The 18,622-nt window shown below is 30.4% G+C and overlaps 1 protein-coding gene across 5 annotated transcripts in view; it reads right to left on the bottom strand.

The window, feature by feature from the left end:
* Positions 1 to 2,229: 2,229 nt before the first annotated feature.
* LOC134716089 (myoferlin-like) overlaps positions 2,230 to 18,622 on the bottom strand; it is a 77,404-nt gene continuing 61,011 nt past the window's right edge. For 4 of the 5 annotated variants that reach the window (XM_063578845.1, XM_063578844.1, XM_063578847.1 and 1 more), the window contains 17 exons: positions 18,257 to 18,334; positions 16,585 to 16,661; positions 13,217 to 13,336; positions 12,767 to 12,892; positions 12,112 to 12,267; positions 11,791 to 11,882; positions 11,140 to 11,310; positions 10,141 to 10,286; positions 8,601 to 8,749; positions 8,067 to 8,155; positions 7,499 to 7,642; positions 6,675 to 6,765; positions 4,601 to 4,700; positions 4,152 to 4,351; positions 3,770 to 3,879; positions 3,180 to 3,327; positions 2,230 to 2,564 (listed from right to left, as the gene is read on the bottom strand). In XM_063578845.1, coding sequence (XP_063434915.1) covers positions 2,532 to 2,564; positions 3,180 to 3,327; positions 3,770 to 3,879; positions 4,152 to 4,351; positions 4,601 to 4,700; positions 6,675 to 6,765; positions 7,499 to 7,642; positions 8,067 to 8,155; positions 8,601 to 8,749; positions 10,141 to 10,286; positions 11,140 to 11,310; positions 11,791 to 11,882; positions 12,112 to 12,267; positions 12,767 to 12,892; positions 13,217 to 13,336; positions 16,585 to 16,661; positions 18,257 to 18,334 — 2,030 coding nt within the window. In that variant the 3' untranslated portion in view covers positions 2,230 to 2,531. The remainder of the gene's footprint in view (positions 2,565 to 3,179; positions 3,328 to 3,769; positions 3,880 to 4,151; positions 4,352 to 4,600; positions 4,701 to 6,674; positions 6,766 to 7,498; positions 7,643 to 8,066; positions 8,156 to 8,600; positions 8,750 to 10,140; positions 10,287 to 11,139; positions 11,311 to 11,790; positions 11,883 to 12,111; positions 12,268 to 12,766; positions 12,893 to 13,216; positions 13,337 to 16,584; positions 16,662 to 18,256; positions 18,335 to 18,622) is intronic. The other variant, XM_063578849.1, reaches the window with a different exon arrangement.

Here is an 18,622-nt window from a genome sequence, read left to right as displayed (position 1 = left end):
TTTCCATAACTTTCAATGCAGGAGAGACAACAAGTTATAATAACTTATAAATAAATACAACAATAACAGAACAACTTTATTATTATTTGATTATATTTATAAATTAATCTACAAAGAATATATCAAAGTATATAACTAAAGATCTAACAGTCCTATAGATACAATTGCACTTTATGATTTATATAACAAATACAAGCAGTGTGCCTAATAATATCTCAACAATATATGTGTAAATTAAATGTGATAGTACAAGATCTGTAAGGACAAGAAAACTTTATTTGCATAAACTTAGAAGATTTAGAGAACAAAAATAAACTTATATGACATCATATAAAGTTCTGTCATAGAATATTTAAAAAAAAAGATTCAAGTTTCTTGAAATCGCTGAAATAATTTAAAAAAAATCACTCAAACTTAATGTTACTTGAAATATCTTTAAAAAAAAAATATGGAAGTATTTTATTGCCTTTATGTTTTTAAAAATCGAACAAGATGTGCTACTGTCCATTTTCATGTGTCTATAATAAATAATGACATAAAATAAATGAGCATCATTACAAATTTTGAGGTTTAAGTATGGTTATTTTAATTTTTCGAACAATGGCATATCACAGATTATCAAGTTATAGGGAGAGTATTGCATGTGTTAGATAAACTGAAACCAGGAAGTACATTATAATTCTGAGTGAAAAATGTGTTTTTTTCTAAAGGTTTAACAGCACAGCCACATGAAAAAATATTTAGACAATCTTCAAAAGCACCATTTAAAAACAACTTCTTTCATCTTGTTAAACCCTGCTTCTTTTTATCTAATAACAGTAACAATTTCACTTAGAAAATTGTGGTTCATAGACCAGGATAAAAAAAAAATGCCAAACTTCAAATTGAACATTTTTAACACTATTTTTATGTAAAAAAAAATTATATAAATAAGATAACATATTTGCATAGTGAAACTGTCCCATAACAATATCTCTTCAAAGGAAGATCCCACAAAATATCACAAACTATGAAAATAAATTCAAAAAGTTAGATTGTATATATCAAATTTATATTACAAACACATCACATTATTCGTTGTCATGCTACATATATCTTCTAAAACAATCATTTAAAAAATTCATAAAATAGTAACCAATGCCATGTTTCACTAAAATATTAAAAGCTTTTAATATCAAAAATGCCAATTACAACGCAAAAGATAGAAATACATGTACCGGATACTTGCAATTTTTATACATAATGTACATTAAAATTCATAGAAAAATACAAGTAACATATTTTTGACTAGTTTTCTAAATAAATGTTCAAATATAATCTAAATTGATTTTTTTATAGAGTAAATTAAAAACAATTATCATTTCATATTATCTGAACCTTATGTATACACCTTATTGCTATTCCCGGCTGATCAAAGAATCGGTCCTGCCATAACTATTGACATCATACAACAATCACTTCTCCCTAATAGTTTCAGATATTTTGTATTATGACTTCAAAATATTATGGGAACCAGCGTGTTGTCCAGTAATGGCGGACAAATAGCGATAAAGTGTATCTAAATAAGGTTATGACATACTCACATATTTGTAATTAAATTTGATCTGACCTTTTAAAAGATATCTTAACAACAGATTTGATTTCTGCAAGGATAAATGTAATTTTTGATTTAGAATTAATTTGGTTTTTTATTAAAAAAGAAAAGAATCATATAAAAATAAATTATTTTGTTATAACATTCTGCTCAATTGTACCATCATTCCCATAGTAAACATTGAACTTCCAGATTCATTTCAATGACCTATGTTAAAAACAATTAATACATAAGCTCAATGCTAATACAAAGTAAGTAAGTAGTTATACATGAAAAGTTGAAACCCTTTAACAATACATAATAAGACTAAATAAGAAAAAGCAACCTACAGCTGCTTGTACCCTTATAGTTTGTACTGTTAGCCACTAGTCTGATGCTCCAGAGCAGTTGATGGAAAAGTATTTGGCCCAGACTACAGCCTTACCAATTCTTCTTGACCGTGACATATAATACATTGGTGGAGAAGAGGTCTCAAAAATACCTTCCTTTCTTGGTATTTTATTTTTAAATGTGGTAGTAATCCACTAAGGACTATTTGGGTCTTTAGTCCACCAATATTGCAAATGACCCCTTTTAAAAAATTCAAGATTCCCCATCTGTATCAAATTATTAAGCGTTTAATACTTTTTAACTGAAGATAAATCCAACTAGATGTTCATTTAATGGAATACTATTCTACAAACTATAATTTATGATCGTAAAGGATCTAGAATATAATTGGTCTAACTGTACATAAAGTTTAAAATCTCACATGAATGATCAACAGCCGATATTTTTATCCAGTAAAAAAAACAATTGTCATTACAGCTAATAAAACTGTATTGAATAATGCAATAGTTGCTGTTCACATTCATTATTGTCTTTTGACAAACACCACACTTTTACCACTATTAACATTTCTAAAGTTCAGACCAAAAAGGTGATTCAGACAGTATCATTAATTGCCAATTATCTTCCCAGAAATGTCTCCCTGAAAAATAAAAAGAAACAATATTCTGAAATCTTATTAACAGAAAACACTAACAGGTATTAGTATCATATCAAAACAGAAGTTTTAACAACTTGTACATATAAATATGTATGAATTGAATCATGATCCCATACAATATATAAAAATTGTTGAGTCAGATTACATTGTGTATAAAATTATAATATAACATCTACACAGCTTAAAACACATGTCTTATGTCTATCACTAAATTCACCTTCTGTGACAAGGTAACACTATGACTATTAAAGTTATATTTTTATAAAGCAGATGTGGTCGAGTGGTCTAGAGGGCTGGACATTAGGCTAAGCGATTGGTGCTGTGGTGTGTCAAAGGTGTGAGTTTGAATCCCGTTGAGGAACAGACAAATAAATTTCAGCACAAAATCTAACTCTAAAACTGTTGTGTGTAATTTTCAGACTTAAATATATATATTTATATTTTGTAAAGTTTTTTTAAAATTATTTTTCACACATTACACTGAAGTTATAGCAGACTGCATAAACTGGAGGCTTTATTACAACGCAAGGTCACCCTCAAATCTACAAGAATAAATGGAAGATGAAGATGAAATGTTTTAATTTTGGTAATACTTACAGGTAATGAGTAGATGAACAGGAATAACAGGAGAAGAACCAAGACTAGCACAATAAAACCAATGATCCACCATTTGTAATTACGCCAAATTATATGCTTGAATGATTTCCATGGTGATGCCAACCAAAAGAAGGAGGTCTCTGGACGTCTGTAAAATAAATTGATGATAAATGTAATAACTTGCATCTGACATTTTAAATTCATGCAAAAAGATATCTTAGCAGCTGCCTGAAATAAAGTTTTTGATAGAATCAAAATTCCTTTCAAGAGTTCAGCTGCTTAGCTATTGAAAGCCTTAAATTCTTTTCAACATCCATTGATATACTTTTATAAATCATGGCACAACAACATTAATTAAATTATTTACCATCATCCATCTTGCATTTTTAAGTTAACAACATAATAAATGTGTACATTTAAGTCAACAACGTCATTAAGTGTCTACATTTAATTCAACAGTCATTAAATGTGTAAATTTAAGTCAACAAAGTCATTAAGAAAGTACATTTAAGTCAACAAAGAACACAAATGAATGGAAAAAACAAAATAACCACACTTGATTGTATATTTATTGTTAAACAACAACTTACTTTGGTGGATCCAGTTTAGGATTCATGTTTGGTTCCTCCTGACCTTGACCTGATGGTCTCTCTTCTGCTTCTGCTTTTGTTACTAACTCTAATTCCATTTCTATTTTTCCCTGAAATTAAAAAAAAAGTCATATATGCTTTTCATCTACTTCTCACAATTCTTTTATTTTCAGCAAACTACAAGTATAATAGATTTATATTTACTTCCTGAACATTTTTTGCTGTTCAATAACTCACACCTGGTGATTTTAAAGTCCATTCTCTTGCTGTCTTATCAGTAATTTTCTACGTATTGGTTGTAGCCTCTATCTTGTCTTTTATAGTAGCTTTATCAATACTATAAACTTCTGCTATCTTGTGTTTATAGTAGTATTATACTTACTGTAAGTTCCCTTTGGCCTGTCTTTTCACCGTTTTCTCCAACCTGCTCGCCATAAACAGGCCAGTAACCTTTCAGACGTTTTTGGTCAAACAATGAAACGAGTTCCACTTGTTGGTTAAAGTCTGGAAGTCTGTCTAATTGACACTTAGAACTGGACTTTGCTGGTTTAGGCATTGCATTCAAGTTAAGAGATAATGTTCCTGAAATATAATAAAAAATATATTGAGTAACTGTAAAAGATGCCATCACATATCAAGATGAAAACATAGCGTTATTTTTTTTCAAAATAAGATATATTGTGCAATAAAAGATATATAAACAAAGTTTTTAATGAAAATAAATGTTTTCAAGTTATTGGTCCAAAACAATGCATTAATACGTAATGTTTGTTATAAAGTCCTCAAACTGGAATTACCTATTGATAATACATCAATTTTAATATAACTTACCTAAGAAGTCATCTGGATTAAAGATATCATTGTCCCAGATTTGCATCATTATAATGGGTTGAAGATGTTGTACTGTCTCATCCAAGCTCCAGAAATGTTCCTAAATAAAAATATATAATGAAGATTTATATTCCAAACCAAAAAAATGATGAATAACTAAAATGCTCAGGCTCTAAACAGATATTAAAGTAATCTTCTCTGGACTAGTTTTGACATTAACCACATTAACTACCGTAATTATTGGCAACCAAACCCAATTTGTTAAATTTTACAATTCTTGTACTGTAATAAAACTAGAGGCTCTAAAGAGCCTGTGTCGCTCACCTTGGTCTATGTGAATATTAAACAAAGGAAGCAGATTGAAAATTGACTACTAAAGTCAATAACTCATACAGGGGTCAATTGACCATTTCGTTCATGTTGACATATTTGTAGATCTTACTTTGCTGAAAATTATTGCTGTTTATAGTTTACCTATATCTATAATAATATTCAATATAATAACCAAAAACAGCAAAATGTCCTTAAAATTACCAATTCAGGGGCCGCAACCCAAAAACAGGTTGTCCAATTCATCTGAAAATTTCAGGGCAGATAGATCTTGACCTGATTAACAATTTTACTTCATGTCAGATTTTCTCTCAATTATTTGGTTTTTGAGTTATAAGCCAAAAACTGCATTTTACCCCTATGTTCTATTTTTAGCCGTGGCGGCCATCTTGGTTTGATGGCCAGGTCACCGGACACATTTTTTAAACAAAAAAACCCAAAGATGATTGTGGCCAAGTTTGGATCAATTTGGCACAGCAGTTTCAGAGAAGAAGATTTTAGTAAAAGATATATAAAATTTACGAAAAATGGTTAAAAATTGACTTTAAAGGGCAATAACTCCTAAAGAGGTCAACTGACCATTTTGGTCATGTTGACTTATTTGTAAATCTGACCTTGCTGAACATTATTGCTGTTTACAGTTTACCTATATCTATAATAATATTCAATATAATAACCAAAAACAGCAAAATTTCCTTAAAATTACCAATTCAGGGGCTGCAACCCAAAAATAGGTTGTCCAATTCATCTGAAAATTTCAGGGCAGATAGATCTTCACCTGATTAACAATTTTACCCATGTCAGATTTGCTCTAAATGCTTTGGTTTTCGAGTTATAAGCCAAAAACTGCATTTTACCCCTATGTTCTATTTATAGCCATGGCGGTCATCTTGGTTAGTTGGCAGGGTCACCGGACACAATTTTTAAACTAGATACCCCAATGATGATTGTGGCCAAGTTTCATATAATTTGGCCAAGCAGTTTCAGAGGAGAAGATTTTTCTAAAAGATTACTAAGATTTATGAAAAATGGTTAAAAATTGACTATAAAGGGCAATAACTCCTAAAGTGGTCAACTGATCATTTTGATCATGTTGACTTATTTGTAGATCTTACTTTGCTGAACATTATTGCTTTTTACAGTTTATCTCTATCTAAAATAATATTCAAGATAATAACCAAAAACAACAAAATTTCCTTAAAATTACCAATTCAGGGGCAGCAACCAAACAACGGAATGTCAGATTCATCTGAAAATTTCAGAGCAGATAGATCTTAACCTGATTAACAATATTACCCCACGTCAGATTTGCCCTAAATGCTTTGGTTTTTGAGTTATAAGCCAAAAACTGCATTTTACCCCTATGTTCTATTTATAGCCATGGTGGCCATCTTGGTTAGTTGGCAGGGTCACCGGACACAATTTTTAAACTAGATACCCCAATGATGATTGTGGCCAAGTTTGGTTAAATTTGGCCTAGTAGTTTCAGCGGAGAAGATTTTTGTAAAAGTTAACGCCGGATGCAGGACGACGACGACGACGCCGGACGACGCCGGACGCCAAGTGATAAGAAAAGCTCACTTGGCCCTTTGGGCCAGGTGAGCTAAAAAAAGGTTATCGGGTATCCATCCACAAAATAGTAATGGAACAGTGCTTTTATTGCTGTTTTTCATCTCAAAGTCACAGTGAGGCCTTTAACATAGAGCAAAAAACTCTCATCTAACTGTTTGTTTAAGTAATGTACCTTTTTCTTGATAACCATTTGCTGTTCTTCAGGGATAAACTCGAACGGGAAGACAAATCTCCAGTTGAAGTTTCCCTCTCCATCTAATGATCTGTAATACAAACATAAGTATTACTCAATTGATGACAAGGTTTTTTACTACTGAATGTTATGAAAACCTAAGGTGGCAGTTTTTTCTTACACATTCATATTCTTGATCTTTCTTTTTTAAGATCTTAGAATTTTCCATTTTGATTTGCATTACTACCAAAAAATGTAATAAGTGCTGCACTTGGCAAAATGATCTAAAAAGATATGTTTTCTTTTGTAAAATGTTACTGAAGTACAAAATTACACACTTGCATACTTTGGATTTATTTAGTTTCATGCATTACAAGTTTTTCCGGATTAAGGTAAAATTGTATTTTCTTAGATAATAGGTTTCGCGACAAGTTTATTAAAAATGTGTGCTTTGTTTAACATGTAAATTCACTATGCATTGATACCTTAGTAAATCTGTGAAAATAGGAATCAGGAAAACTAATGAATCCAGAGTATTTATTGAAAATGTATCAAATATATACTGTAGATTAATAATGATTTATAGAATACCAATTTTCATGGATTTTGTAGTTACAGGTCAACCATGACATTAAATTTTCATTTAAGTACCAATTTTCATTAAGCTTCTATGCAGAACTTGATAAAATCATGAAATCAAATATTTGCATATAATACAAAGTTTCTTCACTCAACGAAAAATAAATGAGTCCACAGTACAACACAAAATACTAAATTTGAGGCTAGTTAGCAGTTTTATTTGCTGGTATAAATTTTCTACTAACCTGTAATGTACATCTGTTTTCTGTTTCTCATCGATTCCAGATACCCAGCCTTTGACGTAAATATCACTCATAGATTCTCCCACCAGTGACGTCTCATCAAGTTTGACATCTACTGTGTTCCATATAATACATCTTAGCACATATCTACAGAAATAAAGTATTCAATAAGTCTTTGTTTTTATCACATAAGAGAATCAACAAGGTTGCTACAGAGTAGCCAATGACCTCATCAATATACTGTAATTTTCCATATCTTTTATAATCAAAAAGGGGCATAATTTCTATACAAACTAAATTGATTTTCAAATCTGCAAATATTTGACATGAATCAAATTAAAATCTGATAAGAACTTAAGGCATGAAATTTTCAGTCACTAAATTATTGTCACATGTTTTAAAAGTGTACCTTGATGATTTTTTTTCTATCAGCTGCCTGAATGTTTTACCATCATTTGAAAATAATATCTGTCAGAATGGTTATAATAAACTGAGGCATATTGTATTTATCTATTATTGTTAAAGGCCAATATATATTGTACAAGAGGTTCAAATAAAATGAATGTCTTACTCCTTTGCTCTACGGGGCTCTATCTTGAATGGTGGACCAGGGGGTCCAAGGGAGGTAGGGAATATGTCAACAAACATCTGTATTCTTCCCTGAAAATAAAAAGTCACATAAATTTTTGTCATGTATTTACAATTAGTATGCTTTTTTTTCTTCCAGAGTGAACTTGATATACTGCTGTCGAACTTAAGAATCTAAATATATGTGCATAATCATCACCAATGGTTTAGTTAACAGTTACATCTTAATAAGAGAAGTTTTATTTCATTAGTTCCTAAACCATCAATAATTCATTGTTATAATTGAAAAGTGTATTAGGTTCTTAGATAAGTTTTATTTCAGCGTGTTCCTTAACCATCAATTCATCCACGGTACAATTAAATTGTTTAGTTTGGTCTTGCAGAATTTTATCTAGGTGTGTTTCCAAACTTTTAATAAATCTATGATACAATTGAACAGATTGTAGTTACAATATACGTAATATCTGTTTAATATGAAATTGAACTGGTTTAAAAGTAAATCAAAACTGTTTCTTACTTGTTCAACGTTAGGCTGGACTGGATTAAACAGTGGTCTAGATTCAATGTGTTCCTTGACAATTGGGAATGTGTTCAGTACATGAAGAGCTAGTCTTTCATCTATTGGTCCATCATTTGGATAATCTTTCTTTGATCTGTTTTGGCTTTCTGAAATTAATAGTTAATTGTTGAGTACAAAATTTATAATATAGGTTAATGTGACCGAAATACTCATATAAACTTAACGTAAGGGTACCCAAATTGCACCGAGTACCCAAATTGCACCTATTTAGAATAAATAGCAAAGGAAATCTTGTAAAATTTCCTAGAGACTAAACAATTTGTACTTTTATGATTTGATACTATGCACGTCTTTCAACATAAGTAAACATAGTTAGATATACACAAAACGTTAACAATATTTATCAACAGATGAACTGTTTACTGAAAAAGTAAAATGGACGCAAAGGTCACCATGCGACGTCATCAAAACGTGATAGGCAAATAAGCAAATACAATATATCATAAGTATCCATTTCGTAAAATATGAAGAGTAAGCATGGACTAATATCCAATTGTTCAAAATATTTGAAGAAATTAAACAAAAGCTCGGTTACTAGACTTTTGACGATGTGAATTTATGCATGGATGCAATTTGGGTACTCCTCATTACAGAATCATGGATAGTTTGGAGGTTGATTCAAACCAATTTTTTTATGACTCAATATGGATTAAAAATTAAACTGGTGTACCTATTCAATAAAGAAGGATAGGGCTACAAAATAAACACAGTATGGACATTTTTTTCTTGATCATAAAAAAACGTAGGTGAAAAAACTGTCAAAATAGGTGTAATTTGGGTACCGTCATGTTATACTTGTTCAATCCCTTAGTGCAAGTTTTAATATGAACGAATAAAAGATTAACAGGTTGAGAGATAGCATGCTCATATATCATACACAAGGTATAAAGTGTAAAAAAATCACATAAATCAGTGACACTTATGCATTGTTTAAGGTCACTTTCACAAGGTAGCTGACTTTTTTCTCAAATATTCAAAATTGATAATGACAGAAATTTTTAAAAGTCAATTATGCTTTAATTTGTTGGGATATGTCTAATTGTAATCTCATTATTGATTTAAAGACATGAATTTTGCAACATGCATTACTATACTAGACAAATGAACCAACACCTATGACAACAAACATTACTGACAATTATTAATGTAATTTTAGGCATACACTCTAAATATTTGTATTCAAAGAGGTAGACTTTAAGGAAGGTTGCTATAGCGTTAATCACCTAAAAGTTCTTTTTTAAGTGAAGCAATCAGCCTTCAAGTTTACAGTGAAATACTAACTGAAGCGTACTCAATTCATCAAAATTTACAAATGGCCAACTAAGTAATCAGTGGAAAGGTCATAACATATGGAGTTAACCCTTTTTGGATTATTATAAGTCCTTCCTGAAGTAATCAATCTTTGTTTTTTGGGGGACTACAAAAGACATATGCAGAAAGTTTTATGTTCAATATTTTTTATTTTTTCCTAACTTACCAAAATCTGAGATATTGTAAACCCTGCTGCCTACTTTAACACTGTTGTTTCCATGAAACAATGGTCCTATTATATTGTTCTTTCTACAGTACATCTCTAGAATCTCCTTTGGTTTCTGACTGTCACGCCACTGATTTATACCAGCTCTGAAAGAGAACAAGGGACAAAAGTACAGATTATCTTTTTACTTTTCGCTAAAATAGCTTTGACATGTTTTCATTTCTTTTTTCAACAAAATGGAACCTCTTTTTCAATAGTTTATGTTTGTATTCTTAAACTAATTTCAAGTTTTAATTCAGTAACCAAAGATACAAATATTCTTTTAGTTTTTGAAGTCCTATATACACTGTACTGTCCAACACTAGAAATTATTATACCTCTGAGTTATCATTTTCTATATAAAATAAGTACACTATATTTTCACTATTTTTCAAATTCCAAGCTTTAAACTATTGGACTGGTAAAAAAATTATAACTATTGGACCTGGGTAAAACTATTTGACTGCAAGCGTCATTTTATTTTGCGGAATTTTAAATGCAGCTGCGCTATTGGAGGATTTTGAAAATAATGCTGGAGTAATCATGTAGTGATATATCTATTGTATCTAGTATAGGGTTGACGTCGGTGCAAGACATAGCCTTAGCATTTGAACATATCTATGAAGTAAACTTTATGGTTTGGTTTCTTCTTTTAAATATTACGATAGTTGATTTATCTCTGCCATTTATTTGTCTGTTGTTTTTTTTCCATATAATAAAACACCTACTGACTGGGTATTCATAGAATAGTAAGTTCATTGTCCCTCGGATAAAACTAATTGCCCTTGGCTTCACCTCAAGACAAAAGTTGCTCCTCAGGACACTAAACTTACTATTACTCTCATACCCATACAATAAGTATACAATGTACAATGGTATATATCAAGATTTCATTCTTTCTTAATCATCCAGGAGAACAGTTTATTGAAAGTGTGATCACTCTAATTTTACAACACTTACATTGAGTAAGTCTTAGGTATACCACATGTTGCCCTCTGCTTGGACAGATATCTGTTTTCAAGGTCAATAACTGTCTCACCAATCAAATCATCACTACTGATGATGTCATAATCCAACAATCGAATGGTCAAATCCTTCATCACAGGTAATACAGCATTTAACTCAAACATTCTGAAAAAACACCTTTATTTAAAGAATTTAACATTAACCCTATCAAGTGTGTGTTAAGTGAATTTTATGCCCATACATTTTGCTTTCATCTCCAAAAATCAATCAAAACCAAAGCTTGTCATCTGCAGTTGTCACATTTTTTTTTACTAATTTCACTATGAATGGATGAAGATTATTCAGGTCTTGTGAATAATTGAAACAAGAATACAAGAATAATAGACTAAACAGGCTGATGTTAACAAACAGTTTAATGGTTTTTTTTGGTTTTTTTTTTAAACTATCAGGAGGTCTCTGCTATTCTCTAGTACTTCTTCTGAGTAAAGTATTATCATCATTTCAAAAACTATATATATTAGCAGTTACAAGTCTTTTACACCCCTTTTGGTCAAGAAGCCACCTAAAGACTACATTGCCACTGAACAAACTCCTTAAGAAAATTCATAAGTAATCATGTTTATCAATCCAAACATTTAATCATACCTTCCAAAGACAGGATCTGTGGTATTTGGAACATAATCATCTCTGTCATTTATCTTCTTTTTACCAAGCTCGATCTCTATATAAGGATCAGCCTAAAATGGAAGAGAAAAAATACTTTTAAGGTATAAATAAATGGTGAATGTTTCCATGGGACACAGATGATGCTGTATGTTCAGCCGAGGAAATATTGAAAACCATATAAAACATAGTACAAATAAAACTTATATTTTTTTTGTATTTTCAATATTTATTTCTCTTATAATGATTATATCATGTTAGAACATTGAAGCATAATATTAAAAGGGAGAAAACTGTGCATACCTTTCCATTACTGTCAGCAGGTTGTAAATCACTGGCATTTATAACATAGATTCTAATGGTACACTCCTCTGGGTCTGGCTGTGGTAGAGTACTAAACATCTTCTTAGGTACTGGTTCATTGGGATCTGGAGGAAGAGGATATACCCTGAATCCTCCCTAAAAAAGGAAAAAAAAGGTTAATATGATGCCATTAATATTTTGAAAGGAATGGTTTATTTATATGTGATGTTGATAATCAAAGGGAGTCAAATATATCTATTATCATTTATCTTATTTTCACCCTTTTTATGCTTCTGTATATAATTTTGAAGACTAACAATTCTGACCAATAAAAAATGTTTTTTAAGTTAATGTGTCAAAATACAGGTTCATTAGATATGAACTATGAGGTGACATGATTTTGTCAAGTGATCTTCTATAAGAAATATCTCTATTACAACATGTTTTAATGTTGTTTTTTCCATGTTTCCCTTACACCCATAAAATACCCACCATAATGATACATGCTAGCAATGGAAATTAAAACCATTTTTGTTGCTTTTTGACCCAGAAAAAAATATTAAACATTCAAAACTATATGATTTCTTGTGGATCTCACTAACGGTCTACTTTGTAATTTAAATTAGTCTAGTTATAATATCTATGTGATTTCTACCTTCAATTCTCCTACAATATTGCATTCTTCATCCTCCTCGTCTTTCCCTCGACTAAAGTTAAAGGAATGACAGAAATCTGCAAAGTCTCCATGACCGTCAGCTTTCTCCAACTCCGTGTCATAAATCTGAAACAAACAAAAATATAAACACTAATAAAACATTGGATAGGTTCACAAGCAATTTTTGTACTCACTTTTTTTTTAACTTAAAATAAAGTAAAGTGGAAGCTATTGCTCACTAAAGAAACACATGCTTTAAGTTTATGATACACAAGAATGAACCTAAAAATGCATTACACAGTATAGCATGTTCACATGAAGATTGATAGCAAATATCAAGAACGACTAATTGTAGTTCTGTTGAAAAAAGACAAAAATTTCATACATGGCCAGTATAAATAGAACTATTTAAATACTTGGTGAAATTTTGACTTAAACTGCAATTATTACCTTGAGTTTATCCATGCCTTTCTTTAAGTATTTAGCACACTTATCCTTGTCTTTAGGGTCACCAGATGCATAGTATTTAGACCACCAATCTAGGTCAGCTTCTGCTTCTGCTGCCTCAGCCTGAAATGACAAATCCTTTCTTATTATAGAATAACAAATAAAACTGTTAGTGAAACAATGTCAACAGAGTTTACTCAATAACCATGTAAGGTGCCAGAGCACACAATTTTCAAACTTTGCAGCAAATCTAAATTTGTTTGCCAATGTGTGAGATCAACATCAAGGGTTAAACATTAAAACCAGATCACAAAGTAATTCAAAACCATAACTGTCTTCCAAATAGCACAACAATATAGTCCATTCATTTATGTTGTTAAGATGATTAACAAATGATGAAATGATTTTTTCAAATGAGAATAAATGACTTTAATGTATATATAAATGGCAAAAAATATCATAATGACAGTTGGCCATGATAAGTTATTATAGTAAAATAATTCAGAAGCATCAATGATAAAAAAAACAATAGCTACAAACTGCTACTAAAACATCTTAGCACCTGTACATACATGTGGTACAGTTATCTATTTTAATAATATTTAAAGATTTAAAATGAAAGGATTAGTTAGTGCATGTGATTTAAGAGTTCTCTTTAAATCTCTTGCGAAATTTATATCAAATTTGATTTATTAAAATAAAATCTTACTTTTCCTCCCAACAATTTAATATATAATAAAATTTGTTTGTTTTATTGTTGAAAGATTGTACCACATGTATGTTGCAAATTATTAGCTGACCAGTCTATTGAATATCAACCAGTTGAATATTCACTTCAGTGGGAAAACTTGCAATAACCAATAGCTGTTGAGAATGAAGCATAACCACACCACAAACATAATTATCCAAACTACAGGTAGTACTAACAGAAGCAGGTTAAGTCATGTCAAGTAGTAATTAATAAGACATGTGAAAACAAGTACTAGTGCTTTAATATTAATATTCCAAACAAATATCAACCTCCATCCAGACTGCATGATATGGTGGCAATTCTTCCAAAGTAAGGGATACATCGTCAAGCAAGGGTTGCTTCAAACAAAACAAAAACAAAATTGGTATCAAAATCAAAATTCATTCTCAAACCATGCAGGAATTTTTCAACAAAAATTAAGGTATTTTGAACTTGTCTACTAAAATGCCATGCAATTACAAGCTACAAAGAGATATGGTTACTCGCTCTGTATTTCCTCAACTAAGTGTCAAAATCAGAAAGGTTATGAAACCTAGACTAGAAAATTTAATTATTTAATTTATAAACTAGAAAGATTTTTTATGATTTGTACAAATATCATTGAATTCAAATGCTTAATAGCCCTTTACATTGTTGTAAAGGAAAATTTAGAAGAATACATGGAAGTACAAAAACGTACATCTAAAACAAAATGAAATATTTTGCAAATAAATGGCAAAACATAGCCTTATTTCTTTTCATTTTGCTTACTCCAAAACATTTGACAAAGTATATGATCATCCTTATGCTATAACATTTTTGGAGATTTTGTGTTTTAAGTGTTTATATATCTCAATGCATTCCTATGACAAAAGCAGTCGATAAGACAGTAAAATCAAAATAATAAATTTGATTCCCTCAGCACCTGCCATACGTAATAAAATAAAATAATTCTGAACCCCTTTCCAAGTTTGAACATGCTGTCACCTTTCTGTCTCTGTAAAACGTAGTAGGCAGTTTAGCCTGCACAAACTCTCTAGCTTTAGCCAATATTCCCTGTTAGTACAAATATTACATATACCCTGTTAGTACAAATATTACAAACTATTGTTAGTAAATAACATTGTTAAAAGTCTTTATATAAAACATGCAAGTTTTAATACATTTCATATTTTATTCTTCTTCTGGAAAAGGGGAAAGTGGAGGGTAAAGAAGGACAAGGTATAAGTTGACTAAAATATTACAGTGTTTGGTTATTGTTTGTTGTTGTATGCAATGGTTTTACATTACTACAGTGAAGCTATTTGTAGGTGACTAAAATGCATATGGCTATGAAACTGATATCATGATCTTTAAAATTGATTAACTACATTGTCATGTATATATTGTGAAAAAAAATAGATACTGTATGATAGTTAATGAGATAAATATCCACCAGGGTTCCAAACGAGGGAAAGTAAGCAATTATTGATAGTACGCATACTTTATGGAAGTAGTATATAAAGCATTTCCTTCCTCTTATAAGACAAAAAGCATAAAATTATGAATAAAATAAAATATCCCAAACCACCACCAAATGAGTTGAAGCAACTTTTCATGGTATCATTACCAGTAATGTTTAGCAAGGAAGAATTGGGGGACAAAGTTTCAAGTGTTGAATGTCACATATGTATACCAATATTTTATTATTAAAATGGTAAATATTTAGTATAAATAATGCAAAATGAGGAGAATCCAAATTCCAAGGAGTACCATAATAAAGCAACATTATAAAGGTTACCATTTCAAATTGTACAACAAGATCACCCAATGGATCAAATGATGGATTATCCTTGGTAGCATAAATAGAATGGTAGCAACTTATCATTTCTGAATCACATCATAACTATAGTTCATGTAATTTTATAACCTCTATTGAATCTAAGTAGTTTATAGAAACAAGATAAATTATTTTTGGAATATAATTCACATGGTGTTCAAAAATACAGAACAATGAATGATGCAACCTCCAAAAAAAGTAATAGGGACTCAACAGAGATAAACTATGAATCTGATAACATACGGTAATGAGTTTTCTTTTCACCAAATAATGTTTTAATGGTTTCCAAAAGATATTAAATTCATGTACAGAAGGCCATACATCGACCTATTATGGTTTACTTTTTTAAATTGTTATTTGGATGGAGAGTTGTCTCATTGGCACTCACACCACATCTCCCTATATCTACAAAATGTCAAATGTTAAATATATTAAGTATAACCAATGGCATTTTTTGTCATTTCTTCTTAGCCAGGACCATTCCCTTCTATCATTTGAATTTCTGAACAAAAACATTTCTTGTAAATGATTTCTCATTGAGGTAATATCTATTTTTAATCTAATCCCTTGATCTGGATATTTCTTTTACATGCTCCAAATCAATTTGCTTACTTCTGGACCAAGGTCCTTACCACCATACAGTAACAACATTCTTACTATCTTAGTAATCTACTAATCCCAAAAATCATGTACCTGTCCTTTGTACAATAGTTCAGATTTCTCTTCATCTTTTAAACTATTCTCCTCACTCAATTACCTATACTACTTGTCAAACCCTGGTCAAAGTTCCCACCCCTCTTTATAATGAATCAAATCCCTTACCTGTCCTTTCTCCCCACTGTCTGGCATTTCTACAACATGTTCCCCTCCACTTGGGCCATTTACTGGCATTATTGCTCCTGCAAAATAAATAAAATAAAGGTAGATAAAAGTACTATACATGACCAATTCAGAATACAACATACACCAAAATGATAAGCCTCTACTTGTAACAATCAGCGGAATTAATAACATTGGCTTTTGCTATCACTATTATTAGCCTGCCCATTGTGTTGCTGATAAACTAATGTTCTGACTCCCATGGTTGAAAAGGATCTAGAAAAAGTGCCACCTTGAACTTCAACTCATGCTAAAGAGGGATATCTTGTAATCTATCAGGTGTAATAAAACAATCTTTGATGGTAAAAAATGCTTCTCTGTGAAGAATGTCTTTCTGATTAGTACCTATGAGATTGCTTTTTATCTATTTTTTTATTTTTGCTTGACATATCAATTTTATCAATCAAATATAAATTTCAGGAAATTACTTGTCCACAAGAAGTCAAGAAAAAAAAAGTGTGTCATAGGGATCAAGAGACAAAAATCTAAAGGTGGAAGCAACTTCAACTTTTTATTAGACATTGAAGAAAAAAAAAAAACTCTTAGTGGATATAGTTATATTCAAAGTACAGTTCAGTATACGTCAACAAATATTGCAGAAAAGGATATAAAAAAGCCAGAATTTCACAAACTAAAGTAATAATGTAAATTCATCTTTCTTAGATTACAAAATTATTTTCATACAGCGTTTCCAAAAAAAAAAAAGCTTTGATCTTATCTCTTTGTTGGTTGATAGACCAATTAAATGAATCTAGTTATCAAGTTTCAACATAAAAAATAACATTTATTTCACTAAAAATATCTTGTTTATTTGTAAAACCACCTTTTCATTCTAATAGTTCATTCTCAATATAACACTGGCTATTGTAGAATGGTAAATACTTTTAACATGCTGTTTACCATGCAAATCTAATGACATTTTGGAGGGAAATAAAGAAGCAAACGATTCACTATATACTAAAATGTTTGCACTACCACTAATTAAGTTAGAAATTAAGCATGTCATAACATCATATATTTCATCGAGAGTTTTTCTGTTCTTTGATGACCATGCACTGTAGTTCAGAGTACAAAGAAGAGTATAAATTATTGCTTTTTTTTCAATTCCAAATTCTGATATAAAATAAACAACCATAACATAAGTAATCAAAATAAGTTCAAAAATTTCATAACAAATAAAAATCATAAATAATTAAAAAATATCTGGTAATAAAATAAAATTAATGTTGTAAATTTGAATGCCTCCTACAAAGCACATAAAGATAAATCATGTCATGTTTGACTCAAAGCTATAAAATTCAAAGTCATAATGTGAAAATTTAAATAATCTGTCATTAAATATTCCAGCTGTGTAAAAGTGAGATATTAGTAGATTAGTAGCCAGATATAAGTAACTAGTTTATTTAGTAATGTAAACTGTACTCCTGCAGTTGCTCCACTGTTATCTACAGCTCTAAGGCTGTGTCAATCAGCGGATGACCAGTTTATTTAGTAATGAAGCCATTAGTAATTGAGAAGTGCAGAGTAAGTACTTCAGTACAAAAAGAATCACTAATTTAGCAGTTAATATGTATTAGTCGTTAGCAGAAAGATTTTAGGCGATTTTATTTTTTACTTTGTGAGGAGGAGGATTGCACTCGGCTCACTGCCTCGTCTAATAGCTGAACATAATCTGCATGGGATTGGGATTCCCCTGTAAAAAGGAAAGAAGACAAATTTCAGAATGTATCGAGATTTTGACAAGCTGAACTTAAAACTACAGCATAACCAATTTTTGAAGGGATTAATGCAAACAAATTTTGAACTATTAGTAAGAAATCTATATTTGGTATTCAATAAAATTTTATAATAAACCTTGTAAATTTCACATACACCAAAAACAAACTATTCAATTGCATTCTCAAATTCAATCAATTTATCAGAGGTTATCTAAAAAAGCATGTCAGCAAAAAGTCAATAAATTTATCAGTGACTTTCAAAG

This window comes from Mytilus trossulus, chromosome 4 (assembly GCF_036588685.1).
Source record: "Mytilus trossulus isolate FHL-02 chromosome 4, PNRI_Mtr1.1.1.hap1, whole genome shotgun sequence".
NCBI classification, from domain to species: Eukaryota; Metazoa; Mollusca; class Bivalvia; order Mytilida; family Mytilidae; genus Mytilus; species Mytilus trossulus.
The sequence above is the reverse complement of the archived record's forward strand: the minus strand, read 5'-3'. Positions and strand labels throughout refer to the sequence as shown.